This window comes from Struthio camelus, chromosome 7, assembly GCF_040807025.1.
Source record: "Struthio camelus isolate bStrCam1 chromosome 7, bStrCam1.hap1, whole genome shotgun sequence".
Lineage (NCBI taxonomy): Eukaryota > Metazoa > Chordata > Aves > Struthioniformes > Struthionidae > Struthio > Struthio camelus.
Window position 1 is genome coordinate 24,172,387 of NC_090948.1, and position 12,921 is coordinate 24,185,307.

General features: G+C 52.4%; 1 protein-coding gene across 1 annotated transcript in view; it reads right to left on the reverse strand.

The window, feature by feature from the left end:
- Positions 1-4,533: 4,533 nt before the first annotated feature.
- Positions 4,534-12,921, reverse strand: part of PDLIM1 (PDZ and LIM domain 1) — a 43,687-nt gene continuing 35,299 nt past the window's right edge. Inside the window, exons 5-7 of the mRNA XM_068950337.1 lie at positions 9,694-9,848; positions 6,810-6,927; positions 4,534-5,069 (exon numbers count right to left, since the gene is read on the reverse strand). Coding sequence (XP_068806438.1) covers positions 4,883-5,069; positions 6,810-6,927; positions 9,694-9,848 — 460 coding nt within the window. The 3' untranslated portion in view covers positions 4,534-4,882. The remainder of the gene's footprint in view (positions 5,070-6,809; positions 6,928-9,693; positions 9,849-12,921) is intronic.

Below are 12,921 nucleotides of genomic sequence, written 5' to 3' on the forward strand. Positions count from 1 at the left end.
TTGTGTCCATTAGACATCCTTCCTCTACTCATTTAACATGTTAGCCCATCTCAAACACGTTTAATAAACTGGGCAGCTGGGAATGAGCTAATATCTGCACTAGGAAAGTTCACAGTTTCTGTATTGGCTGGCCTGTCAGCTCCCACAGCTGAGGTGCCAGTTTGCAGATCACATGCTTTAAACAGAGATCCCCAGTTGAGGGAGCTAAGGGTACTGGGAGGGGGAAATGGAGATGGTCTGTGAGGATGTGCACAAGACCAAGGAGTACCTCCTGTGTGGAGGGTTTGGGACTCCAATGAGGCAGAAGAGATGTGTATAGGATGCAAAAGCCTAATTAGCAAGAAGCCTGGTTTTATACCGTGAGCAGCAGAAGATGGAGGGGAGGAAGTCTTCATTTTTCCTCCAAGGAACTGCATAATAAGGCAGGTGAGGGTTATAACTTCATTGTAGCCTATAATGTCCAACTGGGAGCAATGATATTCAACAGCTAGCTCAGCTGGCTTCTGTGCCCTGGCTTCTGGCTTGTGAAAATGTCACGAAGGTTTAATCGGAGGCCCCAGTGATGGAATTCCAACTGGAGCTGTCACAGATGCAGTTGTGCTAGTCATGCCAATGTGTAGGTAACGTAGAATAAAATCTTACCTAATTCATCGAATCTTTAGAAATTAGTTTCTAAAGTTACTTCATCTGTGGAAAAGAACTTCCATGTGAACACAGCTTCAGTGCAGCAGGAGCGCTCTCTGGACTTTCTCACAAGTATAAAATTCTTACTCCCCACAGAGTGTAATCTATGTTAACCTTCTTTAAATGAAGCTATGTTATGTTAGTAACAGATATTTCTGTATCCTCATTGCTGTAAGGAACAAATACTTTTTTTTTTTTAAGGTAAGGAGTAGGCCAGCTTTGACCTTTGCCCATTGAAAGTCCTGTCTTGTTTCTAATTTCCAAAGATGTAACTTTCTAAGTTTTCTGTTCTTCAGTTACATATTAACCTGACTAATGCAAAGTCCAACTTTCTGTTTCCACTTATTACTTAACTGCTAAACCACTGTGCTTGTCTCATTTATCCGTCCTGTTGTATGCTAACCAAGACCTACCGAAAGATTTAAGAATAAATTATAGTTCTACAATAGTATCTACACTGGATCATTGCAATAGAGTTTTGTATCAATATAATAGCTGACATAACTACATCCAAACAGCCTTACCTGATTTTCTAAGACTTGCTTCTGCTCAGTCTACACAACTGTACTTCAGGGTAGTATGGTGGAAAATAAACCTGAACGAGTGTTGCTACCCCATCTTTTCTCAGTTGTAGACGAGCGTAGCTAGGACTTAGTAACTGCCTGCCTGAAAACGCATAAGCTATTGTCAGCATTAGTGACATGCATTCACTGTGTAGAAAGCTTAAACACACAATTTGGAGCAACTAGCTTATGCATAAAAATGCCATGCTGCCCAGTGCTGCTGCTTTGCTGGGGGTGGGACTGGGGGCAGGAAAAGGAGGTTTTTTCTCAATTACATTGTTAGGTTCTTTTCAACCCTTTCCTAGCTACTTTCCTTATCTCCCTGTGCAGGGGAGGTCGAGGGGGGTGGCAGCGCTGTAGCGTCACAAGCAGTAATTAGGCATTTTTAACTGTGTAAACAGATTAGTAAATCCTAGGCTGTGCGTTCAGAAGGGGGGCTGTGCTCCCCGGCCCGTCGGAGCCTGCTGCGGCCGCGCTCAGCCCGCGGAGCTGCGTGCAGGTTTCCGCGTGGCGGCTGGGCACCTCGTGGCCGCGGCGGCCAGCCTGGCACGTCGCTCACCCCTCGGGGAGAGCCCCTGCGAGCCGACGGAGCGGCGGTGCGCGCACGCAGCGCGCAGCCTAACGAGAAATGGCAGCTGCTGCAGCGGCCAAGAGTGGAGCCAAAACCCCAAACCAAATAATTTGCATGTTTAAAAATGACAGTTTGTGCTGTGCTGTACACCTACACGGGACAGTTCCTCTTTGGGAGGATGCTAGCTCAGCTGCAAACTGCCAGGTGCTGTTCAAACAGTAACCTTCTACATATTTCTTACATTATTTTTAACTCCTTGAGTAGGTGGCTCATCGTGGTTGGAGGCCTGACCCCACTTTCCCTTTGTTGGTGGTGACAAGCTCCAGAGGCCAGCTGCTGAACTCGGGAGGAATTTGGGAAGTCAGACTACACTGAACACAACTGCCAAATATTTTGGCCTGCATCATAAAAACCCAATCCATCCTTTTTTTTATTTTTCCCCATCAAGCTACAGCAGAGAATGAGCAAAGTCCTCCCTGCGTAATGGATGTGGATCGCTCGGCGAGCCTGTTCCCATAGCAATGAATTACATCAACCCAGCTCTCTGCACTAGCAACCTCCCCTTCCAGAGCCATGCCACAAACCGTATGTAGCCTGGCACAATCGGCGCTTTCCCAGCCGAGCTGCCAGCCTTCACTGCAGGAGCGGGGCCGGGTGACACAGCGCGCGGTGGCGGACAGCGCGGGGCTTGTCTGCCCCGGAGGGCAGGGGAAGGGCCACGTGTGGTTTGGGCTCTTCCAGCCTGACCTGCTGATGGGCAAGTAGCTAATGAGGTTGTCTATAATGAACCACTTTTTGGTAATAGACGTTTGTACAGTGTGAAAAGATTTAATGACTTTGCAGGCCCGGGAGGGCTCAGGCCAAGCGCTGGGGCTGGCGAGCAGCAAACAGGCAGCCCCAGCGGCCGGCGTTTTCTTCTGCAAGGCCGCAGCAGCCAGCCGCCAGGCGCCCTGAGCCCTCGCTAAAGTGGGCGATGAGGAGCCTGCCAGGCTCACAGCAGCCCCAGCTGCTGGCTAGGAAGGACCTGAGCAATTTGCATGTCGGACCCTCAGCCGTGCAGGTCTGCCTCTGCCCGCCACCTTGCCAGCTCTAAGGCACAGCGGTACCTTGGCAGCTGTACCAGAGCGGGAGCCTTTGCAGATAGCTGAAGCACGGTTTAAAACACAGGCTCAAGGCTGAAGGGTGGCTCAGACTGATTCAGTGGCCCATCGGGTCTGAGAGGCGGCTGCCTGCCGGTCGCTGCTGCTCAGAGGAGGGCGGCCTGCTCCCGGGGACGGGGACTGGGGCTGGGGAGGGTCACGAGCCCCAACACCGCCTGGTGCTGGCAGGGGCCAAACACTCGGAGGGCTCTCACAAGCAGTCTGGGGCAGGGGCAGTCCTATAGAGACAAATTAATTGTATACCCACATGTCTTTGAAAAGCAATCTGTTTTCATGCCCAGAAGGGAGCAAGGTAGATTTGTGATCGCTGCTCAGTTTTTATAACCAACTCCCCCCCCCCCCCCAATAACAGGCTTGTGGGAAGATCTGCTGTCATTTGATGCTGTGCACGAAGCCCTGCTTGGCTCCCTGATGCGACCTGTTAGCTACAGCCGGGGGCTTGACATGCCTGCAGGACCCGGGCAGAATGGCTGGGCCCTTTCCAAACGTGATGCATATTTGGTATATTTTGTAGCAAACGTGGCTGGTGCCACGATCTTTCCTGGCAGTGGCCAGTGCTGTAGCAAGAGCTTTCACCCTCACCCCACCACGGGGGGCATGCACTGCAGAGGAGAGAGCATTAACCCCCCCCCCCCCCAAAACCACATCCCAAAACAGCAATGAGGGGAGATTTAAAAAAAAAAAAAAAAAAAAAAAAAAAAAAGGGGGGCAACTGCTAAAGCTGCGCCTGTGAGTATTGAGTCCTGCGAGTCTCCACCAGTGGGCGGACGAGCTGGCTGCTCCCCGGGGATGAGCCGGGAGCAGGCGCTGGTGGAGCTGGTCCTGCCGCTCACTGCTGCCCATAGAAGGAGATGGAGGAGACGAGCTAAATTTAGTCAGGTTTGTGAATTATGCCCCCTTCCCAGCCCTCCAAAAAAACTGCGCAGTTGGAGACTTGTAATCTTGGTGATATTGCAGCTTTCCCTCAGCTGGGGAGCTCTCTGGAAAGGCAGCTGTGCTGCAGCGTGAGTCGCCCTGAAGGCCTGGCGACGCAGCGCGCTGCACTGCTCCAGATCGATGGAGCTTTTGGTGGGGAGAGGGCGGGAAAACGACTCTTGCCATAGCTAGTGCCGACAGGGAGCGCAGCCGCCGGGGTGAAGCCCCTTTGTGCCTACCTGAGAGGGCCAGTACGGAGCTGGAAACCCCCTTCTCCTCCCAAGTCCCAAAACCATTAGTCTGTTGGTTTGTTTTAAAACAAAGATGACACTACATCTTAGAAGCTGTTTATTTTTTACACCCTGGAGGAGGCAGGGACCCGCTGCACCCCAGCCCAGAGATGCCAGAGCTGCGGTGCCGTGGGGCATGGCCAGGGGCACGTGGGCCTCTGCTGCCGTGGGCTGAGATTCGGCTGCGCCCACCTGGCCTGGCCCGCAGGCAGCTGCCAGCAGCAGCCGGGGCAGCCAGCTGGGTGGTGGTGGCCCCGTCCTCACTCAGCAGGGTAAAGGCAGCCACGCGCTGGGCACCTCTCCTGCCTGCCCCGGTCCATGGCCCGCAGATAAAAGTGGACACGGCTGCCTTTTGGATTCACCCTGTTTATTGACTGCAAACAGAAGGCAAATAACAGACACAGAACGGCTTTAATTTGGCTTTGGCCTCTGATTTTCCTGTGCGACTGATAGTGCAAAGGAGGGAAAAAAAAAAAAAAAAAACTTTTTTTTTTTTTTTTTAAAGTGAAACTATGAAAGAATGTTGAAAATTAGTGACACCTCATGTGAACACATGGAGATTAATACGGCAAGGAAAGTCAAAGCCATGCCTAGCATTCCTCTTTGCAAACAGGATTTGGCGAGGGGGCAGGGAGGATGCTTTCCAAGGGCGAGCAGCAGCGGTGAAACGGCCGGCCCCGGCCTCGTGACCGGCGGGGGTTACTTTGGGAAGACGGTGACCACCTCGTAGCCCTCCGGGGGGATCACCCGCTCCCGCGCGTGCTTCTCGCAGTAGATTTGGTCTTCCACGAAGAAGTGTCCTTTGTGCTTGAGGCTGGTGCCGCAGTCGCTGCACACGTAGCACTCGGGGTGGCGCTGCTTGTCGCGCAGCTTCACGAAGGGCCCCCTGGGGAGGGACCGGCACCGCTCAGCTCCCACCGCCGCACTCCCACCGCCTCCAGCCCCGGCCACGCACCACCGCCAGCCAGACCCATGCCCCTGCTATCGTGGAAAAGGGTCTTCCTGAACAAGTCAAAGTACAGCCCTGCTCTCCAGTCGGGCAGACACTACAGTCCCGTTGTACCCAATCGCATGGTCGAATGGGAGCCCTCCTCTGGGAAGTGTTTTCTAGCACTAGCTGTCTTAATTTCTACAGGGACAGGCCTAGCTCCTGTGGTGGCAAGCATCATTCCGAGGGCAGCTGTGGCCAACAGCTGGGGACAGCGCTACAGCCATCCCAGGGGTCAGCATCAGGTGACAGCAATCAGCTTGACCATCTGGCAGAGCAAAATCCACATCCAAAGCAACTGGATTCCCAAAGAGATCCAGAAATGAATGCCACCACCAACAGAGGGGAGTAAAGGCTGCAGAAGCTGGGACTGCCCTTTTGCTAGCAACTTAAACACTCGCTATTTGCAGGAGCAGCACAGAGAGACCAGATCCCGGCTCTGTTTTCAGATGGTGCTACTCAGGAGCTGCAGCTGCAGCGAACTGTTCCAGCTCCTGCTGGAAAACTTAACAGCTTAAACCAAAAGATGATGAGGAAAACTACATAGCAACTTGTTAACTACCACCACTGCCACCCCAACAATTTGCCAGGAGTATAATTTTGTTCCAGCAACCATCTATATTTTCTCTAATTCATTAGTTTTTAGTGCTATTCATAGTCTTGCTCTTTCTCTCCAGAGCTACCCAGCTGGCAGAGTAATTGTAGCGTTTGTCTTTGCTTCATATTTTGTAGGCTGTGTGTTGCCTCTGTAATGACTCCACCATTCCCTGGCAATCGAGGCATGCCAAGGCCATGCAATTACAGCGCAGTGGGTCTCAGCAAAGTGGTGCAACAGTCTAAGAGCTGCCTGTGGGGAGCCAGCACGGGAGAAATCTGAATTCTCCGGTGAAGATGCACATGGGCTCCCAGCACTCGACTGCTGGAACGCCACTGTTGTTAAGCTAAGGGGATTGCAGGGAAATGAATGCAAAGGAGAAATAAAGGTAGAACAATTTGTGGCAGAGAAACTAAATGGCGATTCAAAACCATGGGTTGGGGCCCTCGTGCTTATACTTACAGCACAGCAGCTCTGTACTAAACACAAGCCCCTGCTGTGCTAGAAGCTGGACTTAACCACGTGAGGACAACAAAAATTCGCTCTGCAGGGACACAGCGGAGACATGTGGTCCTGCAGCAGAGCAGGGACCCAGCGCAGCTCTCCCAGCCCACGCTGCCACCGTCTGCCTGGCCAAGCCACCGCTCCACAGCTGGGAGGATTAAAGCATGAAAGCAATCAAATACCCAGGCCCAAGTGGCAAGACCATTTTTGTTTCTGGATGCTGTAAATAGATTTCAGGTAGCTGGTGAAACACTGCAGTCACAACTGCCTCAGGGTGTGTCTTATCGGGGTTTGCCCTGTTTTCCATTGATACAATCTGCAGAGGGGCACCCAGCTCCTGCAGCACTGCAGGGACTCGCCAAGTTAGCACTTGCAAGGCTGGCTGGGATGACCGAGCCCTGAGCTGCTCCCGGACACAGTGGACATGCGCCTAGGTGAGCTGCGCAGGCTGCAGCCCCTGCCCCGGCGGGCAGCCCCCACGCAGGCACGCGATGCTCAGCCGCAGCCGCAGCCCCAGACCCCGGGGCAGGGTTACTTACACGATGCCGGACCCGCACTTCTCACACATGGGCAGCTTCTGGGCATTCCCGATCGACGCAGCCACCTTCGTGGTGGGGGCTTTGACACTCCTGAATCCAGACGGTTTGGATGGATCTCCTAGGGGTGGAGGAGAGCACTTCAGAGCATGTGGGATGCATCGCCCCAGGCTCTCCCGCCCGAGCAGATGCTTGCCTGGGGAGGTAGGACTCCCTCTAACCTGGCTCAGAGGCAGGGATTCCTGCATGGAAAGGAGACTGGGATTTAGGGGAGGAAGAAGAGAAGGGACACAGCTGAACACGGCCCTGGGAACCCAAGAGCCTGAGAGTGCAGGCAGTCAGACAAGATGCTGTCCCTTCTCATCTAAACAGGCCACCAGACTTTGCCTAACTTATCTCCGATGCACAGAAGTACAAAGCAAAGCAAGCTTCGGCCCCGTCCTCAGCAGCGCTGCAGTCTGCCTTGCACGTCCCGACCACATGGTTGGGTCAAGCCCAGATTTGGCTCAGAAGCAGGAGGCGAGAGACCCAGCAGACTAGAGAGGACTGTCAAAGTCTTTGTCCACCTGGCTGTCTGGTGTAGAGCGGGGCTGGCTCCCCTGCGACTCCTGGAGGACTGATCCCCTCACCCACTCCCGCTGTTGTGTGGCATGCTGCAGCAATGGTGCTTCCCTAGTGCAACTTCTCTGGGGCAGGGATGATCTGCAGGTCCTTCACCAGACACCTGCTGACGTGCATGCCTACAGTTGCAGTGGATCCTAGGTGCAAGAGCCTAGGCAAGCCTTTAAATATCTGCAGTGAAAAAGGAGTATCTTACAAAATGATGCCGCCAATAGGACTAGTCTTATCTGTATGATTTTTACAAGAGACTCAATAGCAGGCAACAGTGGCAGGAGGGCTGCAGAGCCTCTCAGGCGTGCTCACTGGAAGCAGAGCCCATCTGAAAGGCTCCTGCGCTGCATGTCCCACCCCTTCTTGCCATGGCGCTGTGACCCAGACCAGTAAAGTGATCCACAGGGATCAAAAGGGAGAGTGCATCCTGGGTGGAAATGCAGGGAGGGACAGAGAGGCACAAGCAGACGGGGCAAGGAGGGATGGGCAGAAACTCAGACTGGGTTTGCTGTGGAGAGACCGCAACATGGAAGAGGAGCTCATGAGAGAAACTGCCAGGGCTGGGGTCGATGCGCAGAGCGAGACCACCTCAGACAGCCTGATAAAACCCTTCTGGGCCACAGGCAAACTGCATCCAGTGTTACTGGTGAAAAGGGAGAACTCCTGCTCAGGGACAACCTGGTGACCGGCAGTGTCAGAGATGCACCACAGCCTGGGGCAGCGCCGCTGGCAGGTGAACAAAGGAGAGCAGAGGAGCTGCCCGTCAGGTGGTGCTGCAGCGTGGAGACAGGCGGGCCACCACTGCACCTCTGGGACAGTCCTTCAGCTCTAACTTCAGAGCGGACACGGCTCGCTGCGTGCAGGGGTGTGCCGCTCCCAGCTGGCGTAAACCAGCGCCGAGTGACGCTCCCAGTGCCCTGCCCCAGCTGGGAGCCAGGTCCCCGTCGCTGCCCGCGAGCCGAGGCGGCTGGAGGAGCAGGCCGACAGACGTGCTGTTTATCGCCACAAACGTTATCTGACTCAGCAGCGTCGGGCGCTGGAGCAGGGAGGCCGGAGCCGCCGTGCCGCGCCGTGCCGCGCCGCGCCATGCCGCGGGGGAAGCGCCTATTCAGCGAGAGACATTCCTCGGGGGCTGCGTAACCCGCCGGCCCTGCTCCGCACTGATGCTTATCAGCTCACGGGGGAACCGTGCCAGAGCCTGCGATCAGGCAGGCAAAGCTCGTGCCAGAGAATCCCAATAATGCTGCAGATCTTCAAAAGAAAGATAAAATATAGGGGCTTTCGCTCCTTATCTTCTTCAGAGCTGCTAAGCGGGGGGAGGACTTCCTGCGGGCGTTTGGGATGCGCGAGTAGTCCAGGCTGCTCCCTCCCCTTCCACGCAGGAGCAGAGCCCCAAGGGGCAAGCGGCAAACATACAGCATGTAAAAGATGATTTCAGACAGGTATTGTAACAGGAGATTAAGACTGCAAGACCCTGGTTTCTTTCTTTTCTGTTGTTTCCTTATTTCTTTCATTTTCCTGTTTCCTCACAGATCACTTGGCTCATCTGTTTTCCTTTCTGGTGAATGTCTCAGCACCAGGCTTTTGCTGGATGAAATTAAATGTTCCGCTGCCAAGCTAACAACACAAAAGACAAAGTCTCAACTGGTCTGGGGAAAAAAAGAAGTCATTCTTGGAATTCTTATTCGTATTTATTTGTTTATTTCATTTTATTTAAGGAGAGAAGGGAATATGATTTGGTGCTCACCTAAGTTAATGAGAGTTTATGTGACTATAAAGTCACATTTTTACATTCAGCTGTAGAAATGCATCCCTTTTCCTTGCGTAGCAGGATGGAAATTGGAAGCTTTAGGATTCACCACAAAAGCGCTGTCTTGCATTACCTCCCAAAGACTTGAATCGAAAATGGTCTTTAATCAGTGAATACTAGTTGGAAGGGGAAAGCTTTAGAAAGTATGGAAGAGTTTGTGCAACTTTTTAACTCCTTCTTAACAATGAAATACTGTGGAAATATTTCTTAACCATTCACTCAATAAATGAGAAACATGGGCTTATGGACATTGAAACTAAACAAGGAGAGGAAAGTTAGGGGTGAAGTTTGTGAAAAGAGTCTAGGTTTTTGTAGAAACCCTCTACACGTGCCACTATGAACAAACAACAGCTAAGAAAGGAGAATAAAGTTTTAGATGTTGCCCTGAAACACGGTGCACATTAGAGACCAAGGAATGGCAAACAGGAAGGGCACACTCAGACATGGTACACGGTAACCACTTACCTTTCTCTTCCGACTCTAAAATCTCTTGCAGCACCAGGAAGGAAGCAGATTGCCTGGGTGGCTCGTTCGACTCCTGGTTCTCCTGGAGCATCTTGTAAACCTCAGACTCTTTGTCTATGACGATACCGCTCGGGGGCTGAATATGCTGGTCTAAGCTGAGGAAGGAGAAGAGCACACGCTTGTTAAGTGATGAACCATTAAAGCCGATCCCGCTAGCAAAATTATCACAGTGCATCATATGAACGTGCAAAACACAGGCACAACAGGACGCCATGAAACACGGAGGTGCTGGATGTGCTCGCGCAAGGCAGCTGCGGTCCTGGTGGGATGCGCGCGCCGGGCTCTCCGTGCACGCCACTGTCAGCAGTCCCCACCGCTCACCCCCGGCCAGCCTCCACGTGTTCTCCCTGCTTTGCAGTTATCACACACTCCAAAAATTAAAACTTTCTGTCCAGGAAATAACTCCTCTGTTAATTCAGAAATAAAGAACTAACATGCAGGGATGAGGAATCCTACATGGTCCTGTGCCACGTATGCATGTTCCTTGCACATCCACCCTTCCTTAGCCTGCTGCCTTAGCCTGCTGTGAATCTTAAACTAAGTAAATTTTATCTCCCACCCCTCCACTCCCACCCCAAAAAATCTTTGCAAGTATCCTACAAGCTGGTCCTAGAGACCACCTTCACAGTAGCAGCTGTAGGATTTAGCGAAAAGATCCTTTGATTGGCAGCAGTTTCTTTTGGTTTTTCAGGTGGGTGTTATTACTTCCATTTTCTAGATGGAGACCCTGACCAACAGCCCTTTCACGGCACTTAACTAAGGTTAATGAGTACGTCAATGGCAGAGATGGGTTTCTGCCTGCTAAGACTAAGCCCCCATCTTGGCTGCCTCCAGAGGTGCTGCTGCAGCCACTTGTACTTCGCAAGAGACTTGCACCCTCCGCCGAAAGGTTGAGGTGCTGCATGTGCAGCTCCTCACAGTACGGAGCGGCTCCAAGCTGGTGGTCACTGGGCCACCAGAAGGGTCTTAAGAAAAAAAAAGCAGGGGGGGGCTGGAGACATTAGCTAGGATTTTCTCCATGTCCACTGAGTCCAGGATAAATCATAGGCTTTAACTACAGGGGGACGCTTAAATATCCCCCAGGAAAAACTTTCCAGCAGACCGACACTGAAGCACCACAGGAGATTGCTGTGGACAGGTGAGGAGCCTCTGTACTGAAGGAATTAAGAACAGACTGGACAAGTATCTGCTGGGAATGGCTTAGAGTTGATCAAATGCTGGTCAGGGGATGGACTAGATGACACTGGAGGTCCTTCTCGGCCTCGTATTCTGCAGCTGGAATCAAACGCCTCTGGAAAAATGAGACAACTGACAAGTCTCCTCTGACTGCTCAATTACATAATGCAGTCTTCTCGGTGTAAATGGTCTGTTAGGTTTCACCATTCCTGTACCCCGCAATGGCCTGAAATGTACATAAACATCCTGAAGTTCAGACTAAATTGTAGGCGGAAATCTTTTTCATGAGGAGGCAACTGCATACTTTCCATGCCAATGTGCAATTGAGTCATCTGGGATTTACTCTACGTATTAAACTCTTCAAGCATCAGATGTAAAGTGATCGCACATGTTATAAAGTGCTATTCCTCAAAAAAATTTCATAAAATGTTTCCATCTTTTGTAATTTTCACTGGAGTGAGAAGCTCGTTAGACTTGCAAGCAGCTGAACCCTTGAGGCACGAATCTCATTTACTAAAGCCTCTCACCCAAAATAAAATCTTTTCTATTACACAGGAAACGTACACAGATTATCTCAAATGAATCCATTCTACACATTACATTCTGTTTATGTGAACTGATATTCTTCCACCACTCTATCCACCCATAAAAATATTAGGCTGAGAAGCCCGTCATTACAGTTTGCACACTAAGAATATTTCACTAACATGCATTCGAAAAGCAAAGACTAAATCATCTTAAAGAGAACGAGTGTCAAACAAAGCCATCACATTGCAACCATGCATTGTGCCAGTGTGCAAAACATACAGATCAGCTCTTCCGGGTATGCAGCATATAGATATACTTCCACATACAAGACACTTCAGGCAGACTCTAAGAGAACTAAAAGCCTAGAATTTGTACCCAGAAGAGTGAAACCCCTAAAGTTGGCAGGGCAGAGGGATGCACTAGTTAAGAAAGAAAACCCACATGCATCTTTTGAACGGGAAGGACACCGGCACATGATACAGCCGCAGGTGACGAGTGTCCCTGTGGCGGCTGCTGCTCCACAGGGACTGACCCTGCAGCAACACCTGCCCCTGGAGCCGGCCCGTTTCCACGTGCAGGTCTTCCTCGAGACAGAGACTTCACAGGAGACGCTTCCAACCGCCTCAGTGGATTTCACTGCTCCTACCTTGGGCAACTTGCAACACTCACCAAATAACACTGCCTTACTCGACTTTGAGAATAAGAGTACAGCCAGGTGGTAATAAAACCCACAGAGAGGTGGCCTTACAAGGCATCTTTGGGAAAGCACAGCTTATTTTTTACTAATGAGATTTTACTATCTTAAGTCAGCACATAAAAGTTTACCAGGGTCTTTAAGCGAGGCTACAGGACGGCCTAGTACTTCGAGCACTGGCTTTTGCTATAAAACAACTGCTGACGCCCGGGTTTCTTTTGTGAGCGTTATCACCACCTGCATCGGCACAGAGCACCAGCAAGGCTGCTCCTGGAGCGCACGGCATCGGTCACAGGCCAGAGCTGAGACTTACGGCGAGTAACTAGGCTGAGTGACAAGGCGGCAGTGAATCCGCACTTCACAGCGTTTCCTGGCTGCTGTCACCCGGCAGAGCTCGGCTCCGCGGGTGTCCTGCGTCGAAGCCCGCGGGGGCCGCAATGGGACCCAGCCGAGGGGCACAAGGAGCGGCCACCGCGGCGCACGGAGGCGTGGGGACACCGAGGCGCCCGCGGGCTGTGCAGACCCCCGCCGACGAGCACCCCGCGTGCCCAGGGGCAGGAAAGCAGCCCCCGACAACGCGGCCGCGCAGCCGGCAAGCGGCAGGGGCAGGAGCGGACCGAGGGCCGCCGCGCAACCGGCCCCGCTCTGGGCTGCCCCGTGCCGGTGAGCGCTGCCGGCCCAAGAGGAGACCCGGGACGCCCGCGCGGCTCGGGAACGAAAGGCGCTCCCGGCGCCACAGCCCCAGGGCTGGCGAAGCCTGAGCCACGACA